This window comes from Nematostella vectensis, chromosome 10 (assembly GCF_932526225.1).
Source record: "Nematostella vectensis chromosome 10, jaNemVect1.1, whole genome shotgun sequence".
Lineage (NCBI taxonomy): Eukaryota > Metazoa > Cnidaria > Anthozoa > Actiniaria > Edwardsiidae > Nematostella > Nematostella vectensis.
In genome coordinates this window covers 10,004,993-10,023,217 of record NC_064043.1, presented here as the reverse complement: position 1 = coordinate 10,023,217, position 18,225 = coordinate 10,004,993, and the positions used below count along the sequence as shown (strand labels likewise).

The window sequence follows — 18,225 nt, the reverse complement described above, 5'->3', positions numbered from 1 at the left end:
TTTTGGTTAGCGGGTTTCCTGTGGACAATTAGAATAATGTCATGCGCATTGAGTGGAAACAACATGGCGGAGGCAGCAGAGGTAAAAATGTTCTCGTCTTCGTATAATGTATTGGTTTCCTCTCTGTCCTCGTCTTTGCTGAGCTGTGTGCTATTGAGAACACTATGAATGGGATTTTATTCTTCTATTTATATCTAGTAGGTAAAAAAGATAAATTGAGAAATGACAGGTGTGACTTGTTTTTATCATTTCCAGTCTGAAGATCAGGCTATTCCTGGACCAATCACGTTATCCAGCCAAGTATTTGACGTGGGTTTCCATCCAGAGCGAGATGTGATCGCAGTGGCTCAAATTGCGGGTACCGTGTCCTTGTGAGTCACTGTCTTTATTCCCAATAACAGGGATGGATCTAGACCTAAACTTGACTGATTCCAAATGGTCACGGACCAATCAAGGGCGGGGGGGGGGGGGGGGGGTTGCTAGGGGCTACCCCACGGGAAATTTGTGAAATTACATGTTTGAAACATGCAATCTGCAGAGTATATAGTCAGATAATAAATCCAAGTTTAAGTTTCACCGGTGCTGTATTAAACTTATGGTCATTTAAAACTGAAGGACTTCATTCATCCATTAGTCAGATAATAAATCCACTATTCTTACCTAATTCAGCCAAATTTGTGTTCTTGAAAGTGTGGCGAGGCAAGTACCAGTTATTTTTTTCGAATACCCCTTGGCAATATCCAAATGGTGTGATAGCAATATAAAAAACAAAAACCTCCCTCACATTGTAATGTAGCTCATGCCGCGGACAGTAACTTGTATCAATAATTGACTCCATGACCTCTTGATTCCAAGCAATTTTACGGCGCATCATCTCATCTAGTTGCTGATCTATTGACATTGCTCCTCTTTGCATGTTTCTCCTAAATTCATCCATTAGAGGAACCGAAAATGCGTGTACTGGGCAATTTGCTTGTGTGGTATCATGCACTAATGTCGAAAGTACAAGAGATGATTTTACCAGCTTATTTACCTTACTAAAATAACGGCTGAAAATCTTCCAAAATAATACACAAGGCAAACAAAAATGCCATTAATATACTTAGAATACCTTGCCCAGGGGAGGTGATGCTAAAAACTTTATGTATTTTACTTACAAAGGCGACCATTTTTTATTGTTATAGAGAATTTTAAAGAGCAATCGTGCGGTCGCCACACTTTCACCATTAATTCCAACTTCTCGGGATCTGAATTAAAACAAATTCTACACCATAATCAAAAGGATAACAGTCCTTCTTTTGGCAGACAGGCTTTCCACGAGAAATGTCTGCATTTTGTGAAACCATGCTTCGATTTTCAAGATTTCGGTTCGAGAGATGTGTATAAGAGGTCACACACCACAGCAAACAGAGGCCTTCTTTCTCACGGGTAGTTTCGGGATTTTATTGTCAACTGATTTCAAACTGATTCACACGTTATAGCAAACAATCAAGACAGAGTTTGAGTGATCCTGCATGGACTGTAACCAATCGGTGAAGAGCTTGAGTGGTTCCAGAACACGCACAAAATGTCTAAATGGGTCCCCTCCCCCATCAGGAGCAATATTTCCTGTGAGGGGACCGGAAATGCCGTCTTAGTGGTAAAGGAAATAACAGCGAACAACCCAGGAAGCAGGTATAATAGTGGTTATAAATAACAGACAACAGATGGATGTTTTTTTACCACCTTTCTACCACCAGTGTGTCAAAATTGTGTGACTTGTCTCATTCTAAATATATCGATATAAACACGAAGTGTAAACAAAGGTCGGTGTTAAACTGTATCACTGATCATACCCGAGCTACTGAAATTGAAAATAAATAGTTGCTTGAAACTATGTATAGATATACAGTTCAGAGATCAATTTGGTGTAAGTTTTGTTGGGATTCCTAATATAATGAGAAAATAAAGGAGAAAGTTTTGTTCTGAGTTCGTGTTGCTTACAGCTTCACAAGCGAAGCACAACACTTGTCTCTGATACCCAGGTTGCATTCAGCTAACACTCATGGAATACTCTACTGATCGCCATAATCTTGATGCTCTACTGTTTATGGAGGAAACAGCTGGCGTTCATTTCAGAAAACGTGGTCATGGCATAGTCTCAACATTTTCTAATCCCTGATTGCATTAGCACCATTTTATGAAATAGATGAGATTGAAGATTACAGTATACAGGATGGTTTTCTTTACTTAAATTAAAAAAAATAATTAAATCCCAAGTCAGTACTTCTGATGGTTTTAGTACAATACTAAAGGTACCATCACATTTTTACTTAGTGAAGGAGAATTTGGATAAATTATATGATGGATTGGCTGGAGTTTGTTTATGGCCTTTATTCTTACAATTAATTTATACCCATTAGCACCTTTAAACACCCGGTCAATACTTGATTGTTTCTTTTGCAGACACTCTTATGAGGCTGGCAAGGATAGCAAAATGCTAATGGAGTTGAATCATCATAAGAAGCCATGTCGAGCCCTAGCATTTTCTAAAGATGGTCTGCGTAAGTGTATTAATTAGTAATTTACTGTAGTATATATAGTGATATAAAAAACCTTATTGAATGGAATAGAATCACATTTGATTACAGCTAAACAGCTAAAAATTGTTTCCAAATATAATGCTTAATGAAACAGTATTATAAAATAATTGAGATAGTACAGGCGCTCTGATTGGTGGGATTGGTCACTTTCACTTCATGATGAAGATCATGCGATGACGCAGCATAAAATTGTGTAAGGGGAATTCTTGCATCATCAGTCAACAACCCTGTGAATTCCCACAAACTTTTACCTTTTAACACTAAAAAATATTATTCTTCAGGAGAAAAATGTGTCCAAGGTAAATAGGAAATTGCAAAATAAGTCCAAATAGATAAACCACCAAACGATGAAGTAAATATTGCTTGGAATTTGAAGCCAGTTTTTCAAACTGTTTTCTGTGCGTGTGCTGACCTGCACGAGAATGACACTAGAGCTGGTTTTTTTTGTCTTTTGCAGGATAAGAGTAGGAGTAGGATAAGAAATAATTTTATATAAAAGAAATAAAACATTCTACGCTGCCTTCATTGAGTTTTGAAAACCTCAGTGTTTGTTTGGGAATTCTTGAGCAGATGTGATCTCGAATTCTCCCAAACAAAAACACCTGGGTTTTCAAAAGTCAATGAACACATGCAAAGAATATTTTATTTCTTAACTGTCAGTAGTTTTAGACTATTACATAAGACTATAATTTTCTCTTCAAAACCTGCTTATATTTTATTAAATGTATGTTTCCTTTTTTTTAATACTGTATCTTTAAATTCAAATAGTTTTGTATTTTATTAAAGATTTGTTCACTGCATCAAAGGATAAGTCTTTGCAAGCCATTGATATGAACTCAGGATCTATTACACATGCCATTAAAAAAGCCCATAGGTAGGTACTGGATGATATTTCTATGAATATCTATTCCCTATCTGTTGCACATGTCATTTAAAAGGCCCAAAAAGGTAAGTACATACTGGATAATATTTCTATTAATACCTTTTACCTATTTGTTGCACATGCCATTAAAAGCCCCTAAAAAGGTAAGTTGTTGATAATATTTCTATTATATAGCTATGATCTTTCTGTTGTGTACTGTAGGTTGCATTTAATAAGGATAATATTTAGTTATTAAAATAACTGTTCTATCTTTTCTCATCCCATTAAAGGCCTATAAGTAATCAGCGGATAATATTTTGCTGTTATATCTTATTATCTACATATTGCACATGCCATAAAAAAGGCTCATAAATAGGCAGTATTTGGTGTTTATACTATGACATGTAATATCCAACGAGCTCATTACAGCAGCAGGCATGGCTCATGGTTTCGGAACCCTTCACTCACATGTGTGACCATTGATTGCAGCTGCCCCGTCAACTGTTTAAAGGTGATCTCAGATCATCTTGTTGCAACTGGTGATGATGAAGGATCTGTCAAGGTTTGTGGCTGACTTATCAGGGCCGTAGCAGGTGGTGGGGGACTGGGGGCACGTGCCCCCCCCCCCCCCCCAATAATTTGAAAAATTATAAGGAAATGACCAGTGGGGGCTAGGCTGTGCCCCTCCAATATTTTCTTAATGTTTCAGTATTATGCCCCCCCCCCCCCAATATTTTGAGGCCTGCTACGGCCCTCCTCATTATTCTCCCATTTAATGGGTCAACAAATTCTAGTGAGGGAGAAGTTGAAAACACTACATACCAACTCCGTCTCCAGCAGATCCTCAATGCTGCTGCTCGTGTTGTACAACTAGTAGTTTGTTTCAGTTTCAGTTTAATCTTTGTTTATCGATGGTAGCATTTTTAACCGAATATACAGTTTTCTAACATATGGGGGTGGTCACTGGGGGTGGTCACTGCCAGAGGGTTTATTGCGTCCCCAGTGGTTCTTTTACGTCCCTTCGGTTCAGGTTAGTGTAGTGCAGCTGGAAGAAACGTGACCTCCGGTTTAGTGTCCTTATCCGAGAAGACTGGAAACACAGGAGAATAATTTCAACTCACTTGTGACACAAATTCGAATCAAGGCAGGAACCCGAAAAAATCCCCAGTTTGAGCCAAGATTCGAACCTGGGCCACAGCGGTGAGAGGCCGACGCGCTAACACACTAGGCCACCCATGCTTCCACAGGTAGTACCTAAGTTTGATCACATCACACCCATCCTGATTTACTTACATTGGCTACCTGTGGAATTTAGGATACAGTTCAAGATTGTTCTTTATGTTCACCACAGCATTAATGGCAACGCTCCCTCCTAACAACTGCAGTCGCTTTTCCTAAAACCTCAGATCAACACTGCTAATCTCCTGGTAGTCCTTAAGACTAGATGCAAAACCCTAGGAGACAGGGCATTTGCACATGCCAGTCCTGAACTATGGAACAATTTGCCTATTTTTATCATCAGGCGGATAAGAGGACTATAATTATTATTATTGCATGTGTAGGGTCTATATAGTCAGATACTGTATATTTCAGAATATCAGATTTTGTTATTTTTTTTATTGTGGCAGTTGATGGTAAAATTGTTTGAGCTAGTGTTGAAGGATTGACCTATTGTTCTTGTTTTCATATGGAGCACCCCAAAAGGCTGGTACAAAATCTTACTAACTTTAGTAGCTTGTAAAAGTGTTGATGACACAAGTATGATTGTTGTTAGGTGTGGGACAGTAGGACTGTTGCTTGTGTGATGGAAATGAAGGAGAATGAAGATTTTATTTCAGACATGGAGTGTGATAGTGATTGCAAATTACTATTGGCCACCAGGTAAGACACCACCCCAAACGTTACAAAGAAAGGACATTTGAAATTTGGCACACAGTAGGCTCGTAGCTATGATTTGCCAAGAGAGGTACCTGTATATGCAAAGAAATTCGTCAAAAGTTAATAATTCTTTGATGACAAAGAAGGAGCTATGTATTTCTTGCTCTGAACCTCTTTGAACCATGTGCGATTGTCAGACATAATCCATAAGTATTTTGAAGGCTATATACATAATGTGGGTTGCTGGAGTTGTTATTGTGAAATATACCTCTGTTAACTGTTTATTAATACAGGGTCATTCTTTAATTGTCTTAAAAATTTACTGACAAAAATAAAAATAGTATAAGCTTGATGCTGATATGTCCTTATCATGTGTGCTGCAAGACATATAAAGCTGTGTGTTGGTGAGGGGTTGGAGGGCAGTGACTTTGTCAGTGTTAGGCTGATGTTGGTAATTGGAAAGGTTTTTATATAATTGGTCTGGGAAGGTTTCCACGATAGGTTGCAGCAAGATACTTCCCAGTCCTTGTCCAACCATCGCTGTCAGAAATGAAAATATACGGTGGGGCTTGGGTTATTACAATACTCCAATATACATTTGTCAATTATTGCTTGCAGCGGTGATGGTTCTCTATCCGTCTTCAATGTGCGTCGCCATAAACATGAAGACAGCTCCGATAACGTGGAGACAGAGCTTCTCTCCCTCGCTATAGTCAAGGTACAACACCTTTAGAACATCCCCACAAATGTGACATAAAAGCATTACTCTTAGTGAGTCTTTTTGAATACCATTTAAAATGCACAATTTTACACCTTTCATAAGGGGTAATTATGCTATAGTTTCTAGCGAACATTCTTAAAATGGCCTTTATTCATTAAATCGAGGGCTCCTTTATAAAATTAGTTCGTCTAAGCCATTTTTGCATACTTTATTCTGGTCTGGTTCCTTGATGAATGGCCAAAATCACACAGTCTATAGCCATGTTTATTAAGTCTTTCATTGCCATAACGCCCTGAGACGCCTGTAAAATATAGGCCAAACTCCAAAACGTCAAAAATGCAAACTAAACATCACCAGACCCGGATACTCATAGATTCATCCAAGGCATAGACGACCTTCAAAAGCGCATCGAAGCAATGTAATAGAATTGACTCTTTTGTCAAAATATCAACCATTAATTTCTGACCAAATCATGGGAGTCTTGGAAACACCTTGACAGACAGGCGGGCAATCTCCTCCCCCACAATCATAACAGTTTTTTTATAAGTCTCTTTGCCCCGAAGCCAAACAAAACATTTCCAGGTCCAAGGAACCCAGAATAAGCCTGAAAACAATTTTTGAATAAGGTTGGGTAGCAAAGATGGCCCACATTGGAGAGTATGAGGCCATTCACCAGAAAATTCAATTCTCACTTGGTGAAGCCCAGACAAGGAATTATCCCATTGAATCAACCTCAGCGTGCAAACATCCATAAGCACAGCATTAATTATGCCCAAAAAGACTTCATGATGTCCTAAGGCACTCTCCAGATGTGAAAAAGCTGTAATTTTTAAGCAAATTACAAGCAAAACTGTTGCAAGCAACAGGCTGTAGCAGTGCCGTCGCTAGAAAGAAAAGGCACCGCAGTGCATTGTTGGAAACTTCAAGGCATACCGTCTTGGGTCTTGCTTTTTTGGGATAAGCGTATCGGTAAAAAAATGACAACTATGGGTAGGGTAAATTAAGAAAACTCCCGTAAAAGCGTAGGCGTACTAGCAGATTATTTCTCGTAAATAACCAGTTCTTATATCAAGGTACAAATACCGCTAACCACAAATTTAGAAAAAGGGCCGAAGAAGACAAATGATGAATGTTTTTCTATCATTTTATACCGTTACTAAGAAAATATTACGTAAGTGCAAAAGTGCAGATTTTGATTTTATGTTGTTTGAGTGCTCTATAGTACTTAATACCTCATATACTTCTGCCTGCGGTGCTAAGTAGCCTACTTAGCACTGTATGACAGTGGTTTACGAAAAAGCAGCTGCAAAAACGTCTAGAAGTCACGCTTTTCGTCAAATCTCGCTCGCTCCCAGCAGTAACCTGTTTCATTAATTATATTTTCACCTTTGTCCCTAAGATCCAATAGTGAAATTGTCTCCATTCAGTGGTATCCCCAGTTAAGCAGCCACGGTCACGAATTTCTGGTACATACTGTATTTAATACCTATATTGAGCGAACAGAAAACCTGCCATTTGCCCAAATCACCCTTTGGTAAAAAAAAAATAAAAAAAACTTAAACTAAAAGCTACTTATTTTGGCACTGCGCTCAACTTGATCGAAAAACACATGCCTTCTACCGCGTAAAGATCAACTTTATAATTACATTGATTTCTTGAAAAAAATGTTTAGCAGACCCCCCAAAGTGTTGGACCTTTTATTTCATCAAGCTAAAGAAATTTCTATCGCGTTAAGATCAATTTTAACATTTTCTCGAAAATTGCGCTGATTCCTTGAAAAAAAATGGTTAGAAAACACCCGAAATATTGGAAAAGCTATAAAAATGACAAAAATAAAGAAAGTCGCCGCCGCTTTTTTTTATTATTATTTTCATGTAAATTCGGGAATAAAGAAGAGCTCACTAACAAAGAATCTGTCTGTGTAGATTCGAAACTTGAACTTAAAACTCGTGCCTGACAAACAGCGCGAATATCTTAGGATTATACATGCAATATCTTCTACCAAACGCCCACTCAATAACCCAATAGAGGTGATCTAAGAAAACAGTCAAATTCGCAACAGCAATTCCGGTTTATTCGTTACAGTAATATCTATTTGCAAAGCAGGGAGAATACTGTAATGAATAATTTTTATCTCATTTGATTTACCTACACTATAAAAAATTTAGACTATTCATTGCAATCGATTTTCGCTGCCGGTGTGTTTGAATTTATCGTTGTGTGTCCAGCGGCATTTGCTAAAACCCGGTAATATGACGTGGGCGGTGAACATACACCCCCGAGCCCGAGAAATCTCAACCTCAATTAACCTTTTTATGTATTTATTATCAATTGGCCCTCCTTCTCCATTATTTGGTATCGTGTTTGTATCCGTATCTTACACATTTCGAGATAAAGCTAGCATAAGCAGTGGGTTTTAATTTTACATGACGCCGTTCTCTAAAAGTAAAGAAATAATAAAACACCAGATGTTTGAGTTGACTAGGCTTTTGCGCGATGCAAATTTAGCGTACAAAGCGCTGAAATAAATGTTAACAGTTCAACAAACTCTATGCACACCTTATATTTCAAATAATGTTGCAGTCGAGAATCCACGTGTCGTGACCCGCGTTGGCTTATGGGTATCGTATAAAGGTCTGAATCCTTGTCTTAGAAAACCATGTGAATGTTCACAGGTACATAAATAAGAATATGCTACGACTTTCCAAAAATAAAATTATTTCTATTTACGCCTATTTCCTTATTACTGCGGTTTACGGCATATGGATTCTTCTAGAGTAACCTTATTTAAAACAGATTTATACGGTCACCAAAGGGGACTTAAACACGAAACCGCGCTATAAAGGGGGCGTGCCCAAGGCAGCGACACCGATTCTCTTATCGAAATCGAATATTTGGTTCCATATAAACTAGCAAAGGTAGAGAGGAACATTAAGTTGAAAAAGATGAGGAAGTTTTTTTGGTTTTAAAGGATGCATTCAAAGTTTTATTAGGAAATTTTGTGTCTATCGCTCTGCCTAACGGTTAGTCCGCCATGTTGGTTCTGATGTCAAACTTCTCGAGGTGTGGAAAGTGGGCGTCCCTATCCCTTTTATAGAGCGGTTTCGCGTTTAATCATCGCAACCTCGTTCCCAGGGCCCTCTCCCTTTTTCATTTCCCGCCGACCTAAATGACAGGAAAGGGAGAGGGCCCTGGGAACGAGGTTGTCAATCATCGTTGCTTCGTTGGTTCTAGGGAGGAAGAAAGGTCGTTTGTGGCACGGGTGAGGGAACACTCAACATTTTCAGCTGGGGGGAGTGGGGAGACCTAAGCGATCGCTTCCCCGGCCATCCCCAATCAGTAGACGCTTGTGTTGCTATTGGCAACAATGTTGTGTGCACCGGCTCGATCGACGGAATTATCCGGTAAGTTTGACCCGGTAGTATGTTTAGCACTATGTTAGGCACAGCATGTCATTCTTTACGATTTGCAGATGCTTTTACGGGTATAATTAATTTAAAAAAACACTGGGTGCGTTAAAGTTAAATTTCATTTGCCATCTCTACAATGTCTTTTGGGGGGGGGGCGTTAATTTTTTACCCGTGTTTGTTTATCAGTTTTTGATGGATGAGGAGCGTTTGATAGAAATACAGGCATGAGCACCACCGGATTGTAAAGCTTTTGTTAAAAATTTGAATTCTTAAAAATAATACAGAAGAAGCATATCGTTTTCTTTTCTGACAAATTTTATTGATATTATCGAAGACTTTCTACCCGCAGTGCTCCACAGAGCTTTTTTTAAAGTAATGTTCAAAGATTGGTGCATTGTGTATTGAAATCGCTAGTTCGAGCTTTCGATCCCAAACGTAATTGCCTTTTAGTCTCACCCTGATTAGTAATAGGAGGTGATGCGGTTAGTGCGAGGGAGGTTTTATTATTGCTACGCGCTGCTTTCCCCGCTAACAGAGAAGTTTCTTGTGTTGTCGCGGTTGAAAAGAGGACTACACGAGATACCTCTGTTAGCGGGGAACCCGTCGCTCTGAATGACCCCGCTGTCCATCTCTCTACAGCGCCGTACACATTCTCCCGAACAGACTTCTGGGGCCTGTCGGTGAGCACGCAGACTTCCCGATCGAGCGCCTTCGTTTGTCACGTGACGGGAACCTGTTGGCTAGTTGCTCGCATGACCAGACTGTCAAGTTTTGGGATATCGAACACTTAAAGGATACCTCCCTCGCCCCAGGCTCCAAGAAGAGCGCGGAGTCTACAGATGCGAGTGATTTCTTCGCTGATTTGTGAGATGAAGTGATAAGTAGGTATTGGATCAGATAGAAGTGGATTCTCACATTGGTTACAAATCGTATTTTATTAAACTAAATTAACCGGTGTAAAAAAAACTGCCTACGATACGTATATTGGGATTACCCCGCCAGGAAGAGAGAAGAAATTTGCTAGCCGAGCCGTACGGCTAACGATTCAAACTTTGAACACAATTTTGAACAGCTGGAAAATTTGCGCTCCTTCCTTGCTCTTCAGAGTCTGGGTTATAAGTATGGCAAAGAAATGCCTTTGTGCAGGAAAACTTTTTGTGTAGCGGAAGATCTTATCAACCCAACCTGCGAGCTCCGCTCTGTGGCAACTTTGTTACTGCTTCGTCGTGAAGCCGTACTCCCACACTCCTAGAGCATTTCTCACTTCAAGCTGAGCCGTACTCCACCATCCTACAGCGTTCATATATCACTTTTAGCTGAGGTTTTAATCAAGCAAGGGATGGCCGAGGACGTTCTTTTTTCGCAAGAAAAAAACACCCTAAGATATGTTTACGAAGAGTTAAAAGCGAAACTCGAGGCTTTATATTATGTAATACCCTCAAGCGCCAGGTTAACCTTTATTTAACGGACACACTTTTCAAAGTTCAGATATTTGTTCACAAGAAAAATAATCCCTAAGATATGTTTACGAAGAGTTAAAAGCGAAACTCGAGGCTTTTTATTATGTAATACCCTCAAGCGCCAGGTTAACCTTTATATAACGGACACACTTTTCAAAGTTTCGATATTTGTTCACAAGAAAAATAATCCCTAAGATATGTTTACGAAGAGTTAAAAGCTAAACTCGAGGCTTTATATTATGTAATACCCTCAAGCGCCAGGTTACTTTTTATAACGGACACACTTTTCAAAGTTCCGATATTTGTTCACAAGAAAACTGTAAATTGTACCCACATTAAATAGACCTCCCGGTTACACTCCCGGTGTGTATTTGTTTTTTTGTTTTTAAGAAGATGGGATTGTGGGGAGCTTATCATGTCGCGTGCGAACAATGGCACTTTGTAAATAGCACTTTGTAAATAGTTTGTTATTTTATTCTCAAAATATATTACATCAAATAAATATTTTTTTTCAAATATATCTGTCTGGTGGATCATATAAATATATTCTTTGACTTTTTTTACTCAATAAATATGCTGCCATTAAATGTAATTTCATAAATAACGTGAAATGTTCACTTGTTTTTCTCACCCAGTTTGCTTTATGTCATCGTTACTCAAGCTTGATTTCCGTTCTTCTAATCTCCCTTATAAACCTATATTATCTACTATCAGTTTAAGGAGTCAACAGGGTACTTCATCTATCAAACGCTTCTAAAAGGTTGACATTAAAATAATAGGAGAGGCTAGCATTGCTGAGATTGTTGAGAAATTTGAGGTTTTCTCTTTTGTCACGCGGATTCCAATTATAAGTGGCCCAGCAATGAGTAATTTCAAACAAAAGTTATTTCAATTAATTGCTTAGCTTTTTGTTTTCGTGACTTCGTAGGTGACTAACGACTTCGTTGAAATAACTAAACTGTATTTATAATGTGTAAAATCTGTGCGGTATCTTTCAGCTTTGATGAACAAGAGTAAAACTGTAGTGGACTCCTTACTTTCTGTGATAAAATAAATATTCGTTCAAGTCTACTTTTCGCAATGTCATGTTAGCGGTTCTTGTATAGCACGTGGTGCGTGGGTGTGCCTTGAATAATTCCTTATTTTTTAGATCGTTTTCTTGACTGTGCTTTACTGTTGCCTTTCTAATTTAGAATGTATCGTTTTTTGTAATTCTTTGCCGGGTCACACGAGAGTTCTGATACGGTGTACACCGAATCTTGTCTATAATGTTGACTCAGTTTTTTTTTCTGTCTCCTTAGTCATCGCCTGTGCGCGGATTCTCATTGCAACTGCTTTTCTATGTCGAACAACTTGTACATCAATTTGAGCGCTTTCTTGTGTAGCATCGCCTTGCATTTGTCGGCACAGCGTTGGTACGGTTTATCGCAAACTTGGCATCCAATATAACCATTGCAAGCAAGGGAATTCTTACAAATTCTGTACTGAGTAAAGCAATCTGTCCTGCATTGTCCGAGGGACATAACAGGCTTGCTGTCGGCCAGGCACGCCATGCAAATGAATAGTGCTGCTGCTAATAGAAGTACAGTCTGTGCTTTTCCCATTTCTGAAAGACAAAATTAGCCATTAGGAATCCGGCGCGCACTTCAATAGTGGCGTTGCATACTTTAGTGAGTTTTGGTGACGCGTAACATTCTTTGCGTGTTGTCTGAAGCGGCTTTACACGTGGCCTTTAAAAGCAAATCATTTTTAAATTATCTCTTAAGTCATAGAGCGTGTATTCACGTAAGATAACTTTACATTCTTTCTCTTTCAATAATTGGGACTCAAGAAAGCAATGGCTTTCAGGGGTTAGAAAATCCAAGATAAGTTTTTCAGATTGCGGCATATATATATCAATTTTATTACATGTGCAATGATGGAGATATAAAACAATTTAGATATTGAATAAAGAAAATGTATAGGTACCTGTTTTTTAAAACGCGCCCATTTCTAACGAGATAAAATCTTTTAACCGGTAAGCTAAAAACGGCGCATCATAATTTTTAAGACCTTAGAAATACTACAGTATTTTTTTTCTGCGTTGAAATATAAAGTAAATATTAAAGTTAGTAAAATAAATACCAAATTGAAAAATCTTACCTGTTATATTAATTGGTGGGTGCCGCTGAGTTGAGTCTAGGGTGATGTTGGTGCTTTCGCGACTGAAGGTTGCTATTTATGAACGTTGCCAGAGCTCCTGCTATAAGTACCACTTAATACCGTCCCACGGGACTCGCTGTTCGCTATCGCGCGCATTCTTAGCATTTCGCGTGGGGGGGGCTCTGTGATTGGCTGACGCACGCACGCCTTCGCCATATATGGCAGTCTGGCAAACCGGAAGTAACTTGGTATAACAAAGTTTCAAGGCATGAGCATCTTACCGGTGATAAAGCACGTGTTAGCAGAAAGACTATCGAAGCATCGAAACTTGCAAGAAATGCACGCAGTTTTAAAGTCTGTAGCTTTTCTTTTCGCTTTAAAAACTGGTTTTGCTAAAATTCAGACGCGCATACTGTATTTGTTTGTGTTACTATGGTGTTGTTTGTGTGTCATTCTATTTCTATGGGATTTGTAATCGAATGCTGCGGCTTTACTTGCCACCTGTCACGCATTACTCACATTCCTAAGCAGTAACGTAATCCGCTTGTATAGTAATAGTCACGCTCAGCTGTATCCTTCAATATTCTCTGTGTTCCTGTTTTTGTCACCAGATCAGAAAAGCAATTTGAAACCCAGCAAGTGGTGGTGGTAATGTAATTATTGTTTAATCGTTGTTTTTTGCCATTCTAAACTAAATGATGTTTTCTCCCACACTCGTGTGGAATTTCAAGCTACTTCCTTGTCATTGCTCTTTGACGTCTTTTTCGTCCAAACAAAGCCATCAATAGATTGTTCTTATTAACATCTACACCCTTAAAACACTAGCTAAACACTGCCGGTATCTAGCAACAATCCAGTAATAATGATGAGATCGCCTAAATTTAGTTTAGTCTATTTTTATTGTTTACAGCTGCCTTTGTAACTCGTTTAAACGTAGTTTTGTTCTTGTCTGTTCGTTTGGGTGTGTTTTTTTTTTCCTCTCATGAAGATCAAATTTAAATTTAACTTTCTAAAATTGCATTCTTAGCCTTCTTTTTGTGGTTTGAGGGCATTAAAACCTTGAAGCCATTATGTTTAAACAATTTTTATAAGTTAAAAAATTATTTCCGTTGGCAATTACTATTGAACAAAGTTTTTTTTTCGTAGCTTAAAGTTGATAGTTTCGTTTGGACTATTATTCAAATTATTCTGAGGCTTTCTCAAGTTAATGTGTAAAAGATCATTGGCACTTTATTGTTTCTTATTATAAAGGTTTTCGAGAGTTCGTCATAAAAGTCAAGCGAGCCCGGTTACGTCATTTTTTTTTTCCGCTGCCGGCGCCAATAAAGGAAAGGCAATATTGAATTTCTCAACAAATATGTGAATTCAATACAATATTTTTTTGTGTGTTTTATCGCGGATAACATCGCATTGCACAAAATTTTCCTTGACTTGTTGAATCGTTATCGCAATTATGACGAAATTGTCAAGCGTTCGTTACCGTTAATACTATAATACTGTAGTTCTTCTAAAGCCTGTAAGCACGAAACAATCCTAGATGTTTATGTTACTCTAAATCCGTTGTTATGTTTGAATGCCGCTTAGTTAGGTTTTTGTCCTTTATTAAACGGCGTTCCTCCCACATTTCGGATGTAATCTCCACACATTACTGATGTAACTGATATAGAATACGACTTTCTTCTGTAGAGATCGGTGTATGCAAGAGCTTGGAAAGTTTGTAGCTGCTTATCACGACATCTTTTATTCCTGTTCTAGTGAGATTTCCTCCTTCTCTTTGAAGTTCCGACTTGGAGTTCTCTAAGGTAATTTAAGATAGTCTGGCTATATCGTCAAGTGTTACGTGATGAAATATCTTGGCTCATTTCTCTGTTGAGGTACTTTCACCTCTGCTGGATACTGTCTTAAGTCTCCGCCGACGCGACACACGCAACTCTTTCTTATTTGTTAACTGCATGGCATGCTTTGTCTCACGTAGTTTAGAACGAAATCTTGTGAAGAGGACAGTGGGTGGTATAAACCATCGTTTCTAGAAAATTGAATCTCGCACCTCGGGCACCTCCCATCTTACGCTAGTCCCCCGCCTTTTTTGAACTGCCTAGCATCGACTCACGTTTCCATCGATCTTTTTTCTGTTAGTATTGAACTCTTAAAATAGATCCGCCTCGTGTTTTTCACTGATCGATTTCCTGCGGGTAGACAATTTTTGTAATGAGCTAGGCAATTTTAGATCCGGTTAAAAGCGTTTGAACAGCCTAAGAACCCACGCATTTTCTAGAAACATGATAGTTATTATTACCCAAACAGTCTTCACGTGCTTTATTTGATTCCATCCAATTAAGCTCGACCTCACCATTCAATATTACTTCGCCAAAAACAAGACCCTTGCGAACTCATATAGAGCCTATTAGTTCAATTATTGCATCTCATGCACGATCGTATCTATGTAATCGTAATAATCGTAACATGTAATCGTAACATGTGGTGAAGTGAGGCACTTAACTCAGTCATGTTTAAGAAAAACTTTATCTAAATAAATCGATTGGTCTCTATTTATTTCTCCATGTTTTCTTGTTCAAGAAGTTATGTAGACTGATAGTCTCATACGTGAGAGACCGACTATTACATATCTTACTCCTTGAGGCCTTGTCTTGCTCGAAACTCTTTTTAGGATTTTCTTTACCTACCCGTCAATGTATCATACCCTAAACAATCAGGCATGATTCTGAGCCCAGCATCCTTTGCGGGCGCTAATCAAGGGTCGAAAAAAAAATAATAACGCTAGACCCTCGATAATGTTAAATAAGGTTTTGTTCTCTATCTTTTGCGTCTGTCAATCGCACATCGTCTCATTAAGAGGCTTTTCGCGGATTATCTGTCTACATTTGCTTATTCGTCGGCTCAGCCGTCTTACACTTTATATTCGCCCCCACGTCAGACATCCCTCCGGCCCCTGCCTGAAAATCTATATATCACAATCATTTTGTTTCAAAGAAACAATGTCTTGTTTATTTTCCGCAGACACACAGAATACCCCGGATGTCGCGTGCAAGCATCGTCAGTCTCAGACTCGTACCCAGTCCTTATTTGCTGTTGCGGGGGCATCCACAGGAACCCTGAAGCGGACCCCGAAACCGCATCCTGACCGTCATGTACCGTGCGCGCTTGTTCAACCTCTCCAAAATGCATCGCGCGGCGTCTGGGTACCAGACTTCGTCAGTCTACTTTGCTAACAGAGGCTTTTTACTGGATTTTAACGGTGTACTACTTGTATTCGCGGTTTTGGCTACCGCGTTGTTTTGGCCTTCTTCTCGGCATAAATATAGACTAACAACGCGAAAACCCGGAAACGCGAATCGGCAAATAAAGTGCTAAAAACAAAGAGAAGAAATGCTCTGCTAGCAAGGGTACCGTCAGTCAGTCGGGCTTAGAACACCGTGGTGCGTTGGTGTGCCTTGTATAAATCCTTTTTTTTTTAATCGTATTCTTGACTGTGCTTCGCTGTTGCTGACCCATAAGTTCATAGTTGCGGAGTGTAGGCGCCTCTTTTGGAATGAGCTTCGTTCCAGACAAACGCGTCCCCTAGACAATTTAAAGTGCCCCTAGTGTCTAGTGGACGCGTTTAGGTACAGGCTTCCAAAACTGGTGTTCGAAGCACCACATCTTGTAATCATAAATCTTCCAAAACTGGTGTTCAAAGCACCACATCTTGTAATCATAAATCTTTCATCCCGCCGGGACCATCATCATAGTTACATCATCATAGTTTATAGGAATACAAAAATCCTTTCCAAATGTGCCAAATTATGCCTTTTTGTTCAGGGCTCGTGCCATCCTCGAAGTATGCAGTCTTATCTGACGCACCTTGCATCACCATTCTCCCTTCGGAGCTCCGTCTTGCAACGCCCAGTTAGAGAGGGCGGGACTATTATGTCGGTCAGGCGTGCTCAAGCTTGCACCGTTGTGATAAGAAGAAGTGCCCGGCATCTCCTAGGAGGGTATGTAAAGTGTGCTATCAGCCACAGATGGACAACCACTTGCAGGCTCTAGAGCATTTGTTGGCCGCTACGATCGCGAAACAAACGCTATTAAACAACCGCATTCAAGCTTAGATCTTCGCTCTTGCTCAAAATGTTTAAGGAAAATTGTGTTGTCGTACACTATTCATTGTGGATATATTTTCCCTTTTAAAAAGAGGCGGTTAGTCCTCAAATCTTGCAAATGGTATAGAGAAGTTGTTTTCAATCTGGTCTACCATTATTTGCATAGAAATTAGTTACACATTTTAAACATAAAGTTCCGGTGTTTTGCTCAAAATTGGAAGCTATATTTTGATACCCCACATACTGAGTTCTCTCACCAGTATAGCCGGTTGCTGTCAGTTGTTGTTGTTCGCAGTAGTTGTTCGGCTCATCATCCACACAAAAGCCGCTGTACTCAGCGTACCGAATATTTCCGTCCCAGTCCTCCATTTCCTCACGGAGTGTCATTGGCCCCTGATTTGTCAATCGCTTGATTTGTCATAGATTTGTCCAGACCTAGCCAAAACTCGCATGACAGGTAACCAAAACCGGTTTTGTGGGTGGTCCAGCCGCGACTTACAAAGGCAACACCGTCGTCTTGTCTTCTTTTAAATAAAAGCCAAGTCTTGGCAGTTGTAATCGGGTAAAATACTTGCATAGACTAAAATCACAACAACAACAAGCGATTGTCTTTCCGTCTGTCTGTGATAAGAAGGTTGTAAGCTTTCCAGCGTCTCTTAAACACGAAGACGCGCTATAAAAGGGAACGCTCCGCTCCCTTTTTGCATAATAATTAGGTTCCAATATGGCGGTTACCGTTAAGCTTCTTGAGCGTAACAGCCGATCTAGAATATTTGCTTTTTCTTTCCTCGAATAGTCCGTTTTTAAAACATACTTTGAAGTTAATTTAGCTTCCTTGTGTGAAATCACCCACACACCCACTTGGAAACCCCTTCAGCGCGAAGTACTCACAATCCAGCTTTGGAAAAGCAAAGGTAAAAACGACATTTTTCAAAAGATTTTTAATATTTATAAATCCGGAGCGCACGGCCAATTGTAACCGCCCTTTGTGTTGCACGTGTTTTGTTTGTTTGTTACATTTTAGTCTCCCAGATACACATTTATTAAGATCTGTGGTAAAACAAAGATTC

General features: G+C 39.3%; 1 protein-coding gene and 2 long non-coding RNA genes across 8 annotated transcripts; 1 reads left to right on the top strand and 2 right to left on the bottom strand.

The window, feature by feature from the left end:
- Window positions 1–24: 24 nt before the first annotated feature.
- Window positions 25–16,851, top strand: LOC5519279 (WD repeat-containing protein 55). Of its 6 annotated transcripts, XR_007314059.1 has the most exons (11): window positions 25–81; window positions 256–371; window positions 2,446–2,543; window positions 3,369–3,456; window positions 3,934–4,006; window positions 5,219–5,325; window positions 5,941–6,040; window positions 9,278–9,447; window positions 10,093–10,334; window positions 14,811–14,857; window positions 16,074–16,851. XR_007314059.1 is itself a non-coding variant. In XM_048733841.1 (10 exons), the coding sequence occupies exons 1-9, from the start codon at window positions 37–39 to the stop codon at window positions 10,319–10,321; spliced, it is 1,026 nt and encodes a 341-aa protein (XP_048589798.1). In that variant the 5' UTR covers window positions 25–36; the 3' UTR covers window positions 10,322–10,334; window positions 16,074–16,851. The 6 variants fall into 6 exon arrangements, 5 of the variants coding, with proteins under 5 accessions (XP_048589798.1, XP_048589797.1, XP_048589799.1 ...); XM_048733841.1 differs by lacking the exon at window positions 14,811–14,857; XM_048733840.1 differs by lacking the exons at window positions 14,811–14,857; window positions 16,074–16,851 and adding an exon at window positions 10,559–11,431.
- Window positions 12,205–13,501, bottom strand: LOC116603097. The gene is made up of 2 exons (XR_004290479.2): window positions 13,056–13,501; window positions 12,205–12,519 (listed from the first exon to the last, which is right to left on the bottom strand). It is a non-coding gene; the product is annotated as an uncharacterized LOC116603097 (long non-coding RNA).
- Window positions 16,852–16,873: 22 nt separating the features above from the next.
- On the bottom strand, window positions 16,874–17,751 carry LOC125573302. The gene is made up of 2 exons (XR_007314061.1): window positions 17,413–17,751; window positions 16,874–17,042 (listed from the first exon to the last, which is right to left on the bottom strand). It is a non-coding gene; the product is annotated as an uncharacterized LOC125573302 (long non-coding RNA).
- Window positions 17,752–18,225: the final 474 nt, after the last annotated feature.